This window comes from Carettochelys insculpta, chromosome 14 (genome assembly GCF_033958435.1).
Source record: "Carettochelys insculpta isolate YL-2023 chromosome 14, ASM3395843v1, whole genome shotgun sequence".
Classification (NCBI taxonomy): Eukaryota; Metazoa; Chordata; order Testudines; family Carettochelyidae; genus Carettochelys; species Carettochelys insculpta.
The window spans coordinates 4,570,754-4,589,069 of record NC_134150.1 but is presented as its reverse complement, the minus strand read 5'-3'; the positions used below and the strand labels follow the sequence as shown (position 1 = coordinate 4,589,069).

Sequence of the window (18,316 nt, the reverse complement as noted above, 5' to 3'; positions counted from 1 at the left end):
AGTCTGCAGACTCTAATACCCTTTTTTTCATCATTTATTTCTGCATTTTACTTCTATGAACCTTCCATCTTTAGATTTTCTTTATTCTTTTGAGGTTAATTCTGTTTTCAACATATTTCCCACGAAAGCTCATCACCTAATGAATTATTTTGTTTAGTCTTGAAAGTGCCACCTGACTTGTTTTGGTCTGTGGAGATACAGACTAACAGTTACCTCTGTGACTTTTCATCTTTTCTGTTAGTGATTTTCTTACCTTCTTTTTAAGCTGATTTTAAGGTCTTAGCAGCTTGGTCAGTTTTGCTGCAAAATACTTGTTTTAATGGCATCAAGTTAATATATTTGTAAAAATATAGCTTTAAAGTTTAAAATCATTCAATGGGAAATACTGTTTTTTCTGGTAAGAAAAGAACCAGTTTCACCACTCACTTTTTATTTAGAAACCTAATTCCATTAAATTTTATGCAGCAGTTCTTCCTAAGTAATTTGAACCACCTTTTATGATTTTAAGGTATGCTGGTTGCACCCTTTTCATCTATATTATTTTTATAATCCAGCTGTATTATCTGTTCATACAGATCTGGTAAGTTAGATAACTTAAGCCCAGTACAGGGAGTAAGAAATTCCTTAGTTTTAGAACCATCATTAACACAAATTCTCTCTTTAACTTTGAACAACTATGAAGCAGTTACCATCTCCTGAACTCTACAGAAGTATGAAGTATTGTTAGAGCTTCAGTTTTATGGGATATTCTACTCTATTACATGGGTACAGCTCCCATTGTGTGGACGAGTACAAATAAATGAATAATATTTTCCATAGGACATAGGTGCTTCTGTGTTGTATAAAACTGGGATTCCAACATCAATCTCTCTTATGGCTCTTCAATAATATTTTGTATTTGAGTACTCATTTTTATCTAATCTTCTGTTGTAGGGCATGTAAAATACATCTTGTCACTTCATTTTCTTCTGTAAAACTCCATCTGTAACTTCTACTGTGAGACGTTATTTAGTGCTTCCTGAGACTTGGGCATGTGATACTCTTGGAATCCTGCTGTGATAGTGACTTGCCTAAAAATTCTTAATTTCTAGGGGAGGGGGAACCATTTTCATATAATACCATGTTGCCTTTTGATATCTTTGCTCTATCTCATGCTGACCTTTTCCGTCTAGACTTCCTTCTCTTTTGAAATGCCCTTTTATCTTTCATAACTGCTTCTGCTATTGCATGAACTTTCTTCATGCAATAATAGTGAACTGCTATCCTTCATGTACTGGTTCTAAATCTCTGATAATCCCTAAATCCTGTGCTTCTTCACTGGAACAGATGAATCAGGGGCATATATGACTTCTTTTGGGCTTTCCCTTTGTGTTCATTGCCTTACTCTTTCCTATGAGTCCCAGGGTTGGTTGGTTTGGTTTTTTTTTCCTGTGTTTATAATATTTCAGTTTTGTGTACTGCTAGGCTTTCTGTCTCTTCTTTTCCTGCCATTAAACTATTCTGTAGTTGTTACAGTTTTACTAGCTGTATACTTGCTGGATGGGGAGAGGAGAAAGGGAAGGTGGGTTGATCGTTTTCAGTTTTCTTCCTCACTGGATCCCTCTAATGGGTCTATTTTCTGCTGTCATTAATAACACACTAAAGATAAACTGATATGTTTGACTTTCAGATTACTTTTTTATTTAATAGAGATCTTCTGGGAAAAAATTATTTTAATCCATATCAAAGTCTTCCCCCCCCGCACCCCCCAATCAGACTGTTCTTCCCTAAGTTTGTGCCTTCTGGAATACTGTATCTCTTATTACATACACTTTATGATACACTTTATAATGTGCACCTATTAATATTCAGAGGCTCTAGATGTGTACACATACCCCTGGTTGAGAAACACTGATGGGGTACACTGAGGTCTTCCAAGGGGTATCTTACCACACCTAGATATTTGCCTAGTTTTACAACAGGCTACATAAACACTATTGAAATCAGTACAATTGAGAAGTTTGTTCATGGACTTTTTTCTACTGCTTCATATGCCTTATGCTGAAATATAAGTACAATATTTCTATTCCAATTGATTTATTTGATAAGATGGTAGAAAGTCAGCAAGTTTGCAGCAGTAGCTTTCTGTGGTATTTTTGCATTTTTTTTGTAAGTAAGTAGTTTTTAAGTGAGGTGTAACTTGGCAATGTGCAAAACAAATCTGGCTCCTGAAAAGGGTACGGAAGTCTGGAAAGGTTGAATGACACTTGTTTCAAAACCTCAGTTTAGTTTAAAACCACGTTTCTCAACTGGCAGTACGTGTACCCTGAGGGGCATGAGAGAGAAGTCTGGAGGTACTTATTATTTTTTTAATGGGGGTACTTTATTTAAAAAGAAAAAGTTTGTGAAAACAAAAAAGCAGTCCAGTATCGCTTTAAAGACCAACAACATAATTTATTAGGTTGCTGAGCTTTCGTGGGACAGACCCACTTCTTCAGACCATAGCCAGACCAGAACAGACTTGATATTTAAGGCACAGAGAACCAAAAATAGTAATCCAGGTTGCTAAATCAGAAAAATATTATCAAGGTGAGCAAATCAGAGAGTTGAGGGGCAGAAGGTGGGGCAGGGGAAGTCAAAGTTTGTGCAACATTGCTCTAGATCTCAAACCAGGGATTGTGGCTCACTGTGTATCCTTTTTATCACTTGTTTATGGAGATCACAATGGTAACTTTTAGTCAGTAACTTCACAAGGCATTACACATCTGTATTTGAGATCCAAATAGAGCATTAGAAGTTTGCGGTCTGGCTTTTTTTTTTTTTTTTTTTTTTTAAAAAGACCATGTTGTACACATTTCTGTTCACTGAACTTAATTCTAACTCTGATGTTGAGAGTGGTACAGCAACTTTGACCAATGTAATGTTTGTCTTTCAGTGACCAAGAACCTCCTTATTCAATGATAACATTACATGAAATGGCAGAAACAGGTATTAACGCATTTTGTCTAGTATTTTGATTTTACACTGCCAGAGGCAGAGAAATATCTTCCTTCTAAAGAGAAATATATGACTTTGTTAATGTTGTTATAGCCTGTAATTCTAGCAGAATGTGTTCATTGTAAAAACAGTGCCTGTATTTCATAATTTCGCCGAGCTCATTATATTGCAAGATGCACTTTCTAGTTGTGCTAAACTTACTAAGTGAAGTGTGCAGAAACATCTAGTGGACAGCTACAAAATCAAATAACAGGCTACATACAGTAAGGTACACTGCACTTTAGTGAAGGGATGGAATTTATCCATGTACAGAATGTTGGCAACCCCTTCTAGGCCTTGTGCTTGAATGTTGGCAACCCCTTCTCTGTATAGAGGTTTGCTGCTATTACTATATCTGCAGTATGTCAAAATGAATAGCCATGCTCCCACCCTCTCCTTAAACTCTAAATGTTGAGCTGTGTTGGCACAGTGCTCTTGTCAGTAGAGAGCATGCAAAGATTATACAGGTTGAACCTTTCTAATCTGGCACCCTTGGGTCTTGACTGTTGCCAAATGAGAGAATTTACTAGACAACAGGAGGTCAATATTGTCTGGCACATTACCAATGCTTCCACTGCTTACTGGACTCTTAGAAGACATTTAGGGGTAAAGTACAGCCAAATAACAGCACAGAACACTGGGAGCTAGGACTGGTGGATGGAAACAAACTTCATGGGACCAGGGGAAACTAAACTAAAAATCATACCAGACTACGGGTGTTGATGGATGAGAGAGTTCCAGATTAGAGAGGTTCAACTTGTACTCCCAGTAGATGTGGTTTTACACTCTTCGTAGATCCAAGACACCCACCAACTTGGCTGGAGGTTACTGTGCACAAAGAACTGAGGATTTGGCTGAGCGTATCCGAGCGTATGTTTACGTGTACTCTTCCTGCATGGCAAACTGGTTTGCAAATCTGCATCTGTCAAAGTGCTCTAGGGAACTTTTTGTGTTCATGTGGACAGTTACCCTAACATGCCACACAATAAGCATATGTTTGAACATGCCCTTAATTTATGTTCAAGCAATTAAGAAACTTCCTAACTTGTTCAGACAGTAGTCATTAAAGTTTGGTGAGCAAAATGTGTCCTCAAGGCAATATGAAAGTATCATTTATCAAGGCACTGACTGGAACTCCCATGTGGTCCATATGTAATTGCTGTTTGAATGTTTTTTTGTGGGGTTTAGGGTTTTTTGGCGCTTTTTTTTTTTTTTTTTTTCTTCTTTGAAGCATTTTTTTTCCCCCATGGGCCCTTCCCTTATTTCTGGCATGCCCAGATCTTCCATTGACAGTATTCTTGTTACTTTGTTTTTAATACCTATATCACTGTATTTTTCATAAATTCTTTTTAACGTATTAGTATATTATTTATCTTTGCTTGCTTTTAAATGGAACTCTTGGTTCATTAAATGAACCGGTGAAAATTTCTGATTGTGCTTTCCATAAGCAATAATGAAAAGTCAAAATCAGAATTTACTCATGCTCTCTGCAATTCCATGGATGTCCATGTGATTTCACAGTACGGTACTGAATTTGTTTGAAGCACAGCTTTAAGCGTGGACATCTCTTAACTCCCAGAGTACTATACAAAAATATACCATATGCGCTCGTTTGTTTCTTATTCTGAAGCTAATTCATATTTAACAAATGAAGAGCCAGGTTGTTTTAACGTATCTAGGATTACCCTGGCAGTGGTAGCCTCAGAGAGAGAGAACCATGTTAGTCTGTAGCTTCACCGGGAGTGCAGGGAGGAAGCAGTCCTGTAGCACCTTAAAAATTATTATTTATTAGGTAATGAAATTTCGAAGGTAAGACCTGCTTCATCAGCTGTAGAAACTTACATTCTCCCCCAAGTAAAAGCCTGTAGTGTATTACAAATGAAAATTCCACAGATCTAGAGCACGCATTATGAAGTGCTCCTTAATTACCCTTTAAAATGTAGCATTCAGATGAGGTCACTAGGGTAACTTTTTTTTTTTAAAGGTGCCACTGAAGTTTTGCCTTTATATTGACAAGCATATTCTAAACACTTGTAAATAACAGTACCATGTTCTAAGAGTTGCTTCTTTTTTTATGGTTGACAGATGAAGGCTGGCTGGAAGTTGTCCAGTCTTTAATTAGAGTTATTCCTTTAGAAGACCCATTGGGACCAGCTGTTATAACATTATTACTGGATGAGTGTCCACTACCAACAAAAGTAAGTTAAATAATGCATGTGTGCTGTGACCAGGCTTTAGCAGAGCGTGGTTGCCACTCCTATAAGTGTCTGGGCTGTTCCAATCTATGATGTAAACTTTATCCAGGGTGTTGGGTGTCTAAAAATTGATGTTTCTTATTAAGTGGGGTAACTAGCAAGGATCTGGCATTCAGTGAGCTACAGATGGTGTAAGAGTTGCAAGAAAAATGCTAAGAGGACAGTGAAAAATAGTTTGTACTTGGGCTGGGCAGGGGTGAAATAGGCAGGTTTCCTTGGTTAGTTGCTTTTGCTTCTCTGCTCTGTTTTGTATGTGTTACTTGTGGCACATGCCCATTGGGTGCCAAATAAGTGCAAATTCAACTGCTTTCCCACTTACTCTCCACAGAGTGCACTCCACTTCCCACTCTCTGTAGAAACCTGCACTTTGTGTCAGCATTGAATGTCGCCTTAACTTATCCATGTGAATAAGACGCAGCATTCTTCCTCGTTAGCTTACATGTTTTACTATAAATGGATTAATACTGTAACTTTTTTAAAACAAAAAAGCTCTTGAAGTTTGCTGCACACTGGTCTCTTTTTTTTTAAATAAGCCAGCTGTTTATAATATTATGCGTTGTATTTTACTACAAGTAGTAGTTTAGCTTTTGGCATTTTAAAAACAGAAGTGAGGTTGGATTGGATCCCAGTCCTAAGAGATACTCTTCCTCACAGTCCACTGAATTTAGCAGGTGTACAGGGCACACAGTACATCACCTGATGTGGCAGATGTCATTTTAAAAGCCCTTTAAATCTCTGTTTTGCCATGGACTCTTTCTGATACTGGCATTGCTGCAACTTCCATTACTACAGGTTGCACCTCTAAAACCCAGTATTAGACCTGTGAAATTGAACCCCAGAAGATCAAACCTGAGTGGGGTGATCTTCCAGGTAGCGTACATGCAGCTGAAGATTGCCTAAGGGCACAGCATGTGTCACAGTTTGGAGTATGTTATTTTAAAGACCTTTTAAATCTCTTTTTGCCATGAACTCTTTCTGGCACAAGCACTGAGATGTATTCCTAATTCTAACTTTAGGTCCTTTGCTCACTCATTGCTGGTTATTACTTCTTTTCTGTTCTTTTTGCGTATTGTCAGTCTTATCTATTAGTTCTGATTGTGGCTATTTTTGGGAACACAAATATAACGTTCTGGTAACCTCCATTCAATGATCATTGCACTGATATAAATGTAGATCAGATTCTGACTCCAAAGCATATAATAAACATCAGCCTTCGTAAACCAAATTACACACCTCTCATCCAGATAGCCAGCTGAGAGCTTCAACATGGGGAGCTGTTTGTTTTGTTTTAATTAAATGTTAGTCTTAGCCCTGAAGTTGGGGTCTGAATCAGCTCAACTGAAAATTTAGGGGTCTGAGACAAATTTGGAGTTGAGTGTGGATATTTTCTGTTCTGACTGGGGATTTGTACTTATGGAACTCAAGTGAAATTGATGGGAGTCACTCTAGATTTGCTCTGAATTTAATTCTCCCTTAATAGCCAGAGGAAGCTAAGGGTCAACCAAGGTTTCTGTTACTGTTTTGTGCTTATTTAAAAGACTAGCACAGTGAGTATAAGCAGCATATGCCACTAGAGGTGGGAGGGAGAGTGTGGTTTTGGAGTTAGCAACAGTATTTTTAAAACACAATCAACTTAAAAAAAAATCAGGATATGTGGAACAGAGGACAGTACATTGGTGGCCACCCTCCCTGCTTTACACCACCTGTCTTACTGGTCCATGGCAGCTAAGCAAAAGTCAGTATTTGACGCAGTTGGCATCACATTATTTTTGAGCAACCAGGCATACTTGGCTGGCTAATTTGGCAGTAGCCAATGGATTAATGTAACTCTCTTTTTAAGATATGTTGATCTTCTGGTCTGTCTTTAAAATAGATTAACTGTCACTTGACATTTGTAATGTTATCCTGTTAGCACTGATATTGAAGACAAGCCATTGAGCTGTATGGAATGACAGCAGAAGACCATGTATTCTGCAATTTCTATAGTGTTAAATAGCATTCTGATTTTGTTTTTAGGATGCATTGCAGAAATTAACTGAAATATTAAATTTGAGTGGAGCTGTGGCCTGCCAGGATTCCCGTCACCCTGCCAAACATCGTAACACAACAGCAGTGTTGGGCTGTTTGGCTGAGAAACTAGCAGGTAAGCAGAGAGAGCAGTCTGAAAGTTTCTTTCGTTTTCTGTTGTGCCACAGCATAGTAGCATTCAAAGCTGACTTTGTAGAAGTAAGGTCATGTTTGGCAACAATGAGTGATCTTATCTGCCAGCTCTGATTAATTTTACTACAGAATGAATCTCTCTAATCTGGCACTCTCTAGTTCAGCAACATCCGTAGTCCAGCATGATTTTAGTTAGACAGAAATCCGCTTATCATGAATGTGACCAAGTTTCCCATGGTTCTATAAAATGTGTTAACAACCACCAGTCCTGGCTCTGTGTTTTGTGCTGTTGTTTAGCTGTAATTTACCCCAAATGTATTCTAAGAGTCCAGTAAGCAGTGGAAGTGTTGGTAATGCTGCTAGACAATATTGGCCTCCCCGTTTTTGGCATGTTCTCTCGTTCAGCTACAGTTGGGTCCTGCGAGTGCCAAACTAGAGAGGTTCAACTTGTACGTGATCAACATATTGATAGGACTTAATCAGCAAACAGCGTGGCTCTGAAGTTGGATTCTACTACACTGAACTCCCTCAACATCTGATTTACCAAATAAAAGTCTCAATCCGCATGTGTACATAATTTCAAGTATCTACAATGTAAAATTTCCTGTCTGCATAAACTTCATGTAGCTACCAATGCTAACACTTCTATAAGGCTGACCTTGGCTGATACCTTTATTGTCTGCTAACTCAAATCATGCTGGATTATGGATGTTCTGGATTAGAGAGTTTCAACCTGTATTTGTGCCTGTAAAGGGAAAGTAGATGTATAACTCTGCATTGAGATGATTGATTTATGAGCACAATTGATAGTAACTGCATGCATATAGTAAATAAGCAATGGAGGGTACAGTTTTTGCTTGTGTGCAAAATCATGGCCCTTGGGTACTAGTTTAATTTCTACCTTTTGTGAATGCAAGGTCTTTGTCAGTGACAAAATGCCATACTTGGTTCACTTTAATTGCTGTGAAAAGACAATACAACATTTCCCATACATACATTTCATTTTTAGTGTTCTTACAGGTCCCACAAGTATAGGCTTACTCAGCCCAGGAATACTGGAATATTTACTGCAAAGCTTGGTAAGTCTCCAAGTTAACTAGAATTCTCTGCTGCTCCACCCTCTTAGTTACATCTGTATGCAGAAGTAGTAAATGTGCTTGCTTTTCAGCAAGTCTTGCTGTTAGTTTTTTTCTTTTTATGTGAAACTGCATTCAGCATAGTGCACTAAGTTCAGTTTTTGTAACTGTGAGATCTTAACTCTGTCACTACATAACAGCAGCATGTTTTCAGTTACATTGATCACTAGCCCAACATACAAATTCAAATAATACACGTCATAAGTAATCCAAATAAAGGACAGACTTCTTAACTTTGAGCTGGCTTACATTGGATAATCTGACATGAGGATTCCGTTTGAAAAAGGGTAAATGAGACTATGGAAAAAAGAGAGAAGAAAATAGAGAATACAAGTATTTTATTTTGCTTACTTCATTAAGCACAGAGAATGTGGTTGCCACAATATAGAACCTAGAGAAAATGATTCTTTGCTCCTAAATTCTTAGTGCTGTTCAGACCCTGGCATTCATACTAGCGCACTGAGCAAGATGCGTTATTTATGAGTACAATATTGTATAAACTGCATTTATACACTCGCTTTGGTCAAAGGGAAGAACAGATTTCAACAAAGAAGCCACTGTCCTGTGAATTCAGAGTTTGGGGCGATAGTTGAACATTAGTATGGGGTAAAGAAATGGATGACCATTATCTTGTATTTGAATGTCCTGTGATATCTTGCAGAGATACTTACGCCTCCTAAAAGTGGTGTTGTACTTTGCAAAATAAAAGTTTACTAAAAATGTACTGTACTTGCTAAAACTGTGTAAATTTCATTTAGCGTTCTATCCGAACTGAAGCTTCCTTGGCTTGAAGACTGGTTAATGCAACTTACTGCTAGTTTAGATCAGTAATTGGCAATCTTGGTTGCAAAACATTATAACAAAGGCTAGATCTGCACTACGGTTTTAAATCTATTTTTGGTACGCCATAGGGTGAATCTGTACTTACCAACTAATTGACTGTGCTGCAGTTGTTCTTCTAGAGTTCAGTTTTGTTGCATGTGTTAAGTGGAGTAAGGGACATCTGCGTGAGCCTGAAGAGCCCAAATCTACCTAGGGAAGGAAAGTCGATTGTGCTATGTCATTTCTTGCTACCCCATTAGAGTAGCTACAATTGCAGGTCAGAAATCGACTTAGAACCCTGATGGAGATCTAGCCTAAGGATGGGTGTCTGTGGAGTAGAAAAAGAATATTTCCTGCTGGGAGCAATCCTGGGGATTTTGGACTTGGCGTCTAGAAATAACCAGAACATGTATAATGTTGCTTTTGGATTTAATATTAAGTGACATCAAGGGTCTGTCCAGGCAACTGCAGAAAATGTGAAGTTAAAATTGAAAGGTACCTCGGCTGGAGTATAGAGAGCAGTCTGACATACCAACCAGATTACATTATCAGTGCATTGGATTACAAGGTAGGCCTTGTAAGTCTGACCTGTGAATTTACAGGCATTTGTTAGTTTCAACCCCTTAATGCAAAACTAATCTTCAAATAGCTTAGTAAAACAGTGACATAGAATTGTGAAAGCTGATATAGGAGAGGCGTTCAGCACATGATTATCTTAGGATGGAGGCCTTCCTCACAGAGAACTCCAGTACTGTAGTCCTTTTATGCCAGAATAGTGTAAAGCAGCAGTTCCCAGTTCTTAAACTGTGTATAATGGGAATCCAAAGTGGGGATCTTATTTGAAAGTGGCCACCAGCAGTATATTCCGTAAAATTTTTGGGAAGAATGGGCCTCCGGAAGAAGGACTTCCTTCTGGAAGACCCTGCAGAGGCCGCACTTCTAAACGGCATTTTGGAGTCCAGAACAACGGTCTTCCGGGCTCCAAATAATGTGACTGTATGCTAATGAGGCACGGGGGATTTGCATTCGTGCCTCATTAGCGTATTTTGGGCCATGTATTACCAGGCCACTTTCTTCGAAAGTGGCCTGGGTAGAAACAGCCTAATAGAATATAATTTATTTAATTAATTGACATTCCTAGTAATAACTTTGTCAGATGGATGGTTGCAGCTCATTGAAGTTTTGAGACCTCCTGGGGTAAAGGGAGTGGTTGATTGGTTAGAGTAAGAGTCATAGTTAGGTAGTAACAGAAGGAGAGCCATGTTAGCCTGTATTCTATCAAAATAAGATTAAGGTTAAACTCAGTAGCTTCTTTTCCCCCCCAAGATATAAAGTTTCGTTAGATGTGCACAAACCACATCATGAAATTTTGCAGTATTCATTTGACTCTCTTGTTAGAAATGCTGACTACAGTAGGTATAAAAGATAAATGCAGAAGACCTTTGAAATAACTTACCAAGATCACAAATTCATATAATGAGGGAGATTTGACTAAATTGGCTGTCTTTTTGATGGATGTTTCCTCTCTTGTTTTTGGAAACTAACCAGCTTGTGCTAGTGCATTGAATCCTTTCTGAGTGTTGTGGAACCAAAGAGTGGGCTTTCTTGTTTAAGTCAAAGTGTAACCGGAGCTGATTTTTAACTGAACATAACATTTTACTGGAGCATTGCAGTGGATCACTTTTTTTTTTTTTTCTCTAATAACTGTCGCTAAATGGCAGGTGTTGAGGCTAGCTGAAGAATCCTTGTGTTTCCTGCCATTTCAGAGGGAGATTAGCAACACAAATCTCTGGTTCTGCGCAAGTTACTTGCAGGTGTAATAACCAAGGATGATGAATTTGTATAAATTCCTGAAGTTCAGCTGTGTCTAGTGTTCCCTGTAAGCTGGGCACTTGGGCTACCACTCAAGAGAAATTGAGGTGCTGCCCAGCTGATTAGCAGAGGACCTACCATGTCCATAGCCAACAGCTTGTGTTTTCATGGTGGTGAACGTCTGCACATGCCTCAATACTATAATAACATTTATTTTGCATGTGGAAGGAAAAAATAGGGGCAAACACTGGTTATATCTCCATGGAAATTCCTAGTAAATGTCTCTGCAGTTCTATGGAAGCCCAGTAAAATTCTGCCAAGCACCACGGGATCTGTGATTGCACTACAGCTGTTGTGCCTGCATTATGTTATTACTTTGTGCAGCACTGGTTTGCTAGTGTACAGTTTTTCTTGCTGTGCTTCGGGGCAAAATTAGATTACCAATCCCCTCAGCTCCTGATATTGAAAGTGCAGTTAGTGAATTCCGTACAGGAGGGAAAAGAAGATTTTTAGTGTACGGTAAGTGCTTAAATGGAAATATGCTGAAACACACTGACCACAGTGTAAATTTGAAGCTGGGCTGGAAATACCATTATGTGCCAAATCCTGACCATTGGACTCACAAGCATAGTATCGTAACATCAGCTCTCACAGTCATCACATGAGATGAGCATTGTATGTCCCTTAATACATAAGAACGGCCACACTTGGTCAGACCAAAGGTCCATCTAGCCCAGCATCCTGTCTTCCAAGAGTGGCCGATGCCACTGTTGTAGAGCTGTAAAAACAGTGGGAATCGTGGTACAGGCACCAACTTCTCATTTTGCCCCAGGGGGTGCTTGACATACACGCCCTGCCTACCGTCAGGCCCCGCCCACCATTACACTCCTTCCTTAAGTCCCCTGCCCTGCCTTCGCCCCCTCACCCCACCCCCCAAGCACACCACATCCCTGCTTCACTGATTCCCTCCCAGAGATTGAGTGACACAAGTTAGCACTGGGAGAGAGGAGTTGGTAACAGGGGAGGGAGGGCCATCAGTGTGCTAGCACTTTTGGACGGGGGGTGGCAGGAGGAAACTATACACTGTTGTGTGCTCTGCACCCACTAAATTTTATCTGTGGGTGCACCAGCCACATGACTGGAGCGCTTGCATACAGACATTCCTGGGGTAAAATCAGTTGCTCCCTGGATTTACACTGGTGGAAAGGACAGGAATTTGGTGTGAGGCTGAATTGTTCTAGGGATCTTTGTGTTCTGTTGTGGCCAGAGGTGGAAGAAGTTCCCAAAAAGTTAGTTGTGTAAAAGGGCAGCTGATTTCACTTCTGGGTACTAAACCACAATAAAGATGGGACGTGTGTACTTTCACTTAAGTAGTTTTCCAGAGGGACACAGGTGACTTGTACTTAAGTACATTTCTGCCTCTCCCACCCCCCAAAAGCAGCTCTGTTTTTACTCAAGTAACCTTTTGGGTACCTTTTGGTTTGCTGTATCTTTAGAAATGTTTGCTCATCTGTTCACTTACTAATGTTACAAATGTCAGCCTTTAAGGAACAAAAAGTTATTTTTTTTATTTTTCCATTTTCATACAATCTTAAATAACCAGGCTTTGCTCCATGGACTCCTGACAGTTGAGCTCTTTTCCTCTCCATGTATCACGAGCACGCATTCTGATTAATTTCAAATTTCATTGACCTATTAATAGAAAAGTTGACCAAATTGTATTTGAAGTTAGCTGGAGAATAAATGTGGCGTTACCTTTCTGACTCCCACAAATATTAATAGACTTACGCAGGTGCATTTAAGTGCAAATGGGATGAGTCCTGCAATTGTATGCTGTTCTTTGAACTTCGCTACCAGGAGGTATTAGGACAGCTAATGTAACTAAAAACACTCCTGAAAATATGATCCCGTGGAGTTCGCTGTAGGAGCAGGCTAGTGATGTTGTACAACTTTAACATCATTTAGTGCAACGCATTCTCAGCATAAACGTTGTAGCATTCTCTGCATTAAGTGAGATGAAAGTTAATGCAGTATTTAATCTTCTTTCAGTCCCCACATGCAAACTTAGCCATATTGTGCTGTCATGTGCAACAGTGTAAATCTGCCTAAGAAGCGTGCATTTTTGAAAGCTTACCAGACTGTTTGTTTACTTTATATTTTGGCTAGTTCTTTTGGAATTTTTTTTTTAAATAAAAATCTGCATCTCCTGTAGATTTTTTCCCCCCCCCCCTTTCTTCTGGAAGAATTCTAGAAGGGTAGAGAAGAATTGTCATGGGTTTATTTGATTTACATGTAAAATGTTGGGTTTTGTCTCTTATTCTGAAGCTGATACTCACATGGGTTTTGAGGTTAGGTGTCTGGGTGAGAATGAATTTTTTGCTCCTGGGGTACATCTGTACTGTAGCTAGGAATGAGCCTCCCAGCTCAGGTAGACAGACTCCTATTTTTGGTCTCCAGCTGACATGCTAAAAACAGCAGCATGCACATTGTGGCTCAGGCCCTGAAGCTTTGGAAGCTTGAATGGGCTTGAGAGCAGAAGCCACAGCGGCCACAGTGCTATATTTAGAGCGCTAGGTCAAGCTCCATTATTAAATCTGTCTGCCTCCTTTGTGGACATTCCTAACTGAGGTGTAGACATCCATGAGAACGGTTGTCTTCCTTCTCTTTCCCACCCCGACTCCCCAGATTAAGATCATTGCCCCGTTAATTTGGGGGAATCTTGCCCTGCCAGTCTCCATACTGTTTTCTCAATGAACTGTGGATGATGCTTAATCTTTCATGGACACTAAGTTCAGTTTTTAAAAAGTCAGACTGTTCTTCTAAGGTTGCCCACCAAGGGTTCTAACACACTTTCAGCTTCCAGAAAGGCAGTCTTTGCCCATGACAGAAAGGTCCTGCAGTTAGCGTCCCAGGCGGAAGTTGAGCAGCATGTAAGTGTCCTGAATCTTTTATTGGTGTGACCTGGAGCAAATCACTTAACTCCTGTGCCTCAGTTTCACCATCTATGAATTATGAAACCCTTTTTTGGGAAAGGATGTGAGTTTGTCAAATGAAAAGCTCATCCATAGATTTTTTTTTTTGTTTTACTAGTACAATAACTCAACTAATGCTAAAGAAATCACATGTCTAAGCTAGAATAAACTTTCATGCTTTAATGAAGTGCTTGTTTGATTTAGAAATAAACTACATTGTCTGCCAGACTTTCTCTTAGGACAGTGCCAAAGTGTTCATAAGTCATTATTAGCATCTTTTTCACTTGTGTTAATTAGCATCAAGACATACTGAAAACCCTACATGACATCAGATAAGGACATTTTAAAATTGTATATCAAATATATAAAGTATTGATCCAAACTTGCTGTTTGTTTTGGAGCGCATTAAATTACTAACATTCTCTTTTTATAAAGCCTGTGCTTTAATTATTTCAAATAGCTGCTTTCCACCTGAAATTTCCTTTGCATAAATTCTATTTAAAGGGGATGTTGTGGGGTGCTGGGGACCTTGCAGCGTTTGAGGTTACTGGAACAAGACATCTGGAAGGTGTGACTCAGAAAAATGAAGGTGGGGGGCAGGGTCAGAAAAAGTGTAACATTTTGAGCTAGAAGCTTTATTTTAATTCAGTGACTCTCATTGAAAGGTAGTGACACATCAATATAAATCAGGAGTAATTTGTTTAAAGTAGACAGACAACATTGGTTTTAAAAACTGATTGACATGAGAAACAGCTGCTTCCATAGCTTTTGTAGTATGGCCCACTTCCCACCTACTACTGCATCTGTCGCTCATGGGAGCTGTCTTTCTCTCTCTTGTGCAGAGTCTTGAAAATGTGATCTGATTGCTAATGTTAAGAAAGTGTTTGTTTTATATTGGACAAACCTACCAAAAAAAAAACCAAAACAAAACAAAACCTTACAGTGTTATGATGTGCGTTTTAATACTCTTTCTCTTTAGAACTTCCAGTCCCATCCGACGGTAATGCTTTTTGCACTAATAGCACTGGAAAAGTTTGCACAAACAAGTAAGTATTAGCCTAGTACTTAACACAGTAAAAACAATAGTGCTGATGTTACCCCAGAATGGTTATTTCCTCCTCCTGACCACATCTACTTGCTGCTGTCCCCAGTACATGCACTTGAAATAACTCCATTGAAGTTCCCAACTTGTAGTTTTATTGTAGTGCACTATAACAATTGCAGCAATGCCTGGTCTACGTAGACGCTCAGGGGCAGGCAGAGACTCTTGTTGTTTTTGTGACCCTTGGGAAGAGAACGGGTGAAACACAATTCCATCTCTGTACTGTGAACTGCCCTTGGCTATCGTTATGCAGGGTCTGCTATCCATCAAAGGTAGTTCTGGGAATGTGAAGAGGGATAAATTTATCCTATTAATAAACAATTATTATTTTCCTAGCTAATTGTCATGCTCTCATTTGATTAGTTACAGTAAAATGCTGAATACTTAGTATTTCATTTCTTCCTGTTTAATAATCTGTCAGGAGAAGGTACATGAACTCTGTGTTTTTTAGTATTAGGGGCTAGAATATTTTTATATTGTCAAGTAAAACGTTTTCTTTTTGCTCTGTTCCTTGTTTAAATCTGTTACTTTTTTCATTTTCAAATTACAGGTGAAAATAAAATGACAGTTTCTGAATCCTGTATTAGTGATCAGCTTGTTTTGTTAGAGAAATGGACCAATAATCCGGACTATTTAAAACGCCAAGTGGGATTCTGTGCCCAGTGGAGTTTAGACAATCTATGTAAGTATTGTGTGAGCATGGATTCATTGTTTAAGGCATACCCTTCTTCTTCACTTCTGCTTTGGAAATAAGTAAATGTGCATTATGCTCCCTGAAAAAGTAACAGAGAGGGAGCCGTGCTACTCTATATGCTATCAAAACAAAAAAGCGGTCAGTACCACTTGAAAGACTAACAACTAACTAACAAAAAACTAACAGCTAATAAATAATTGTGTTAATCTTTAAAGTGCTACTTGACTGCTTTTTTTGGTTTCCCTGAAAAAGACTTCATTGTGGTCACTTACCATTCTTTAGTGTTTAATACAGGTTGAACCTCTCTTCTCCAGCACCCTCAGGACCTGATCAGTGCTGGATGAGAGAATTTGGCAGAAGACAGGCAGTCAGTATGTTCTAGCCCATTACCAACACTTCCACCGCTTACTGGGCTCTTAGAAGACATTTCAGGGGTAAATTACAGCTAAACAACAGCACAGAACACCTGAGAGCATGATTAGTGGGCTGTAAACAAATTTTATGGGATCATGGGAAACTTGGCCGCACCCAGGATAAGTGGCTGCCCAGCTAACTAAAATTGTGATGGATTGTGGAGTTTGCTGAGCAAGGGAGTTCCAGAGTAGAGAGGTTCCACCTGTAAAATGATTCTCAGCCTGTAGAATTAAAGGTTTCTCCATTCCTCCCTGGTGTGAAAGAGAATGATTTGGAGGAAAATGTACAGAGCATTTTCCATGGTATAGCACAACATTTATTCTTCAACTTTCCCTCTTCGTTCTGTGCAGTCCCAGCATCCTGTGTCTTCCCTGGCCTGATTCTGGGTGGTTTCCAGGATGGAATTTCTAATAAACCTCAGTGTACAGTGCAACTTGCAGTAGCCCAGGGCTGAAGAAAATACGGCCTGTATTAAAGCACATTCGAGGAGACCACACTGAACAGCATGCTAGAGAATCCCACAATTGGATTTCTCTTCTCTCCACTGATCCTAAGCTGTTACAAAGATTCCACCATGGCATACTTCCTGTTACTTGAATTTTTTTTTCTTCTTTAGTCCTGAAACTCAAGCATTCTGATCAGCTAATTTGGGAGCAGTGTGTGAGGGTCTAGCAGTCACAGAAGTGGTGGGGAAAGGACTGGAAATGGAAAGGGAAACTGCCTGAATCAGCTCAGCTCAACTGCATACACCTAGCCCAGTAGCTAACAGCAGCAGCTGAGTTTTCATACTCTGGCACCATGCCACTCACACAGTAAAATTCTTTCGAGGATGGGGTTTACTTTCGAAAGAGCCACATCTACACTGCTTTTCTTCTTTTGAAAGAAGCTCTTTTGAAAAAATATGCAAATGAGGTACCAGATGTGTAAATCTGCACCTCATTTGCATTTTCCACTTCCCTCATTTGGGTGCCTCTTTCAAAAGAGGAATGTAAGAGTAGACGCAGCCTTAGAGTATAATCTTGTGGGGCCTGAAAGATTCACATATTGATGTGTATTCTGATGCTCTTAATGCTTAATCATTGTTCCTTGAGAGGCAGAGTTAGTCCTTAAGTGCTTTCCATATACTCACACTGAACATACCCTGCTCCTGGGTATAGTTCTGACAAACATTGGGGGCCATTGTAAATAATACTGGAAGCTCTTTTATATCCAGCAGCACTGGGACCAGGAGGTTGCCAGATATTCAAATATTCTAGATAATACACATACCTAGCAATGCATAACACTAAGCAAAAATGAGATTAGCTATTAAGGCTATGTCTAAACTAGAGGGTTTTGTTGACAAAACCCAGGGAGCGTCCAGATTCCCAAGGCGTTTTGTCGACAGTAAATTGACAGAATGCAGCACTGTTATCAACAGCCTTATCCGACTCCCCATTAGGAATAACGCCTCTACTGGCAGAGATCTGTTGACAGAAAGCCGGTCTGGACATTCTGGGGTGCCCTCTGCTATGCTTTCAGTTGGCCGTTTTGTTGAGAGAGCAGCTGGGCAGTCTGGCCGCCTTCTGTCAACAGAGTGGATCGGAAGCACAGTCCACTTGGCAGCTTGGTCGCAATCTGTCAACAGAAGTTTTGTCAGAAGGCATCTTCTGACAAAAACTTCTGTCAACAAAGCCCTGTAATCTAGACATAGCCTAAGAAACGAACAAAAATATATGCAGAGTACTTTGTCAGCAACAGTAATATTGTACATTACAAACTTATACTGCACTTGCTTCATTTATTTGTGTTTACTTTTACTATACTGTAAATACGAAAAATGTAACTAAAATTTACTTATGGTCAAAAAAGACTAATTTGAGAGTTCCAGATAATAGAATGCTGGATATGACGAAGTTTACAGTAAATAATATTGCGTTCCAGTTATGTATAAT

General features: G+C 39.3%; 1 protein-coding gene across 8 annotated transcripts in view; it reads left to right on the top strand.

The window, feature by feature from the left end:
- The window catches only part of RSPRY1 (ring finger and SPRY domain containing 1), a 62,245-nt gene that overhangs the window by 24,359 nt on the left and 19,570 nt on the right, over positions 1 to 18,316 (top strand). For 7 of the 8 annotated variants that reach the window (XM_075008944.1, XM_075008948.1, XM_075008946.1 and 4 more), the window contains 6 exons: positions 2,915 to 2,967; positions 5,101 to 5,213; positions 7,287 to 7,413; positions 8,451 to 8,509; positions 15,152 to 15,218; positions 15,825 to 15,956. In XM_075008944.1, the coding sequence (XP_074865045.1) occupies positions 2,915 to 2,967; positions 5,101 to 5,213; positions 7,287 to 7,413; positions 8,451 to 8,509; positions 15,152 to 15,218; positions 15,825 to 15,956 (551 nt within the window). The remainder of the gene's footprint in view (positions 1 to 2,914; positions 2,968 to 5,100; positions 5,214 to 7,286; positions 7,414 to 8,450; positions 8,510 to 15,151; positions 15,219 to 15,824; positions 15,957 to 18,316) is intronic. The other variant, XM_075008949.1, reaches the window with a different exon arrangement.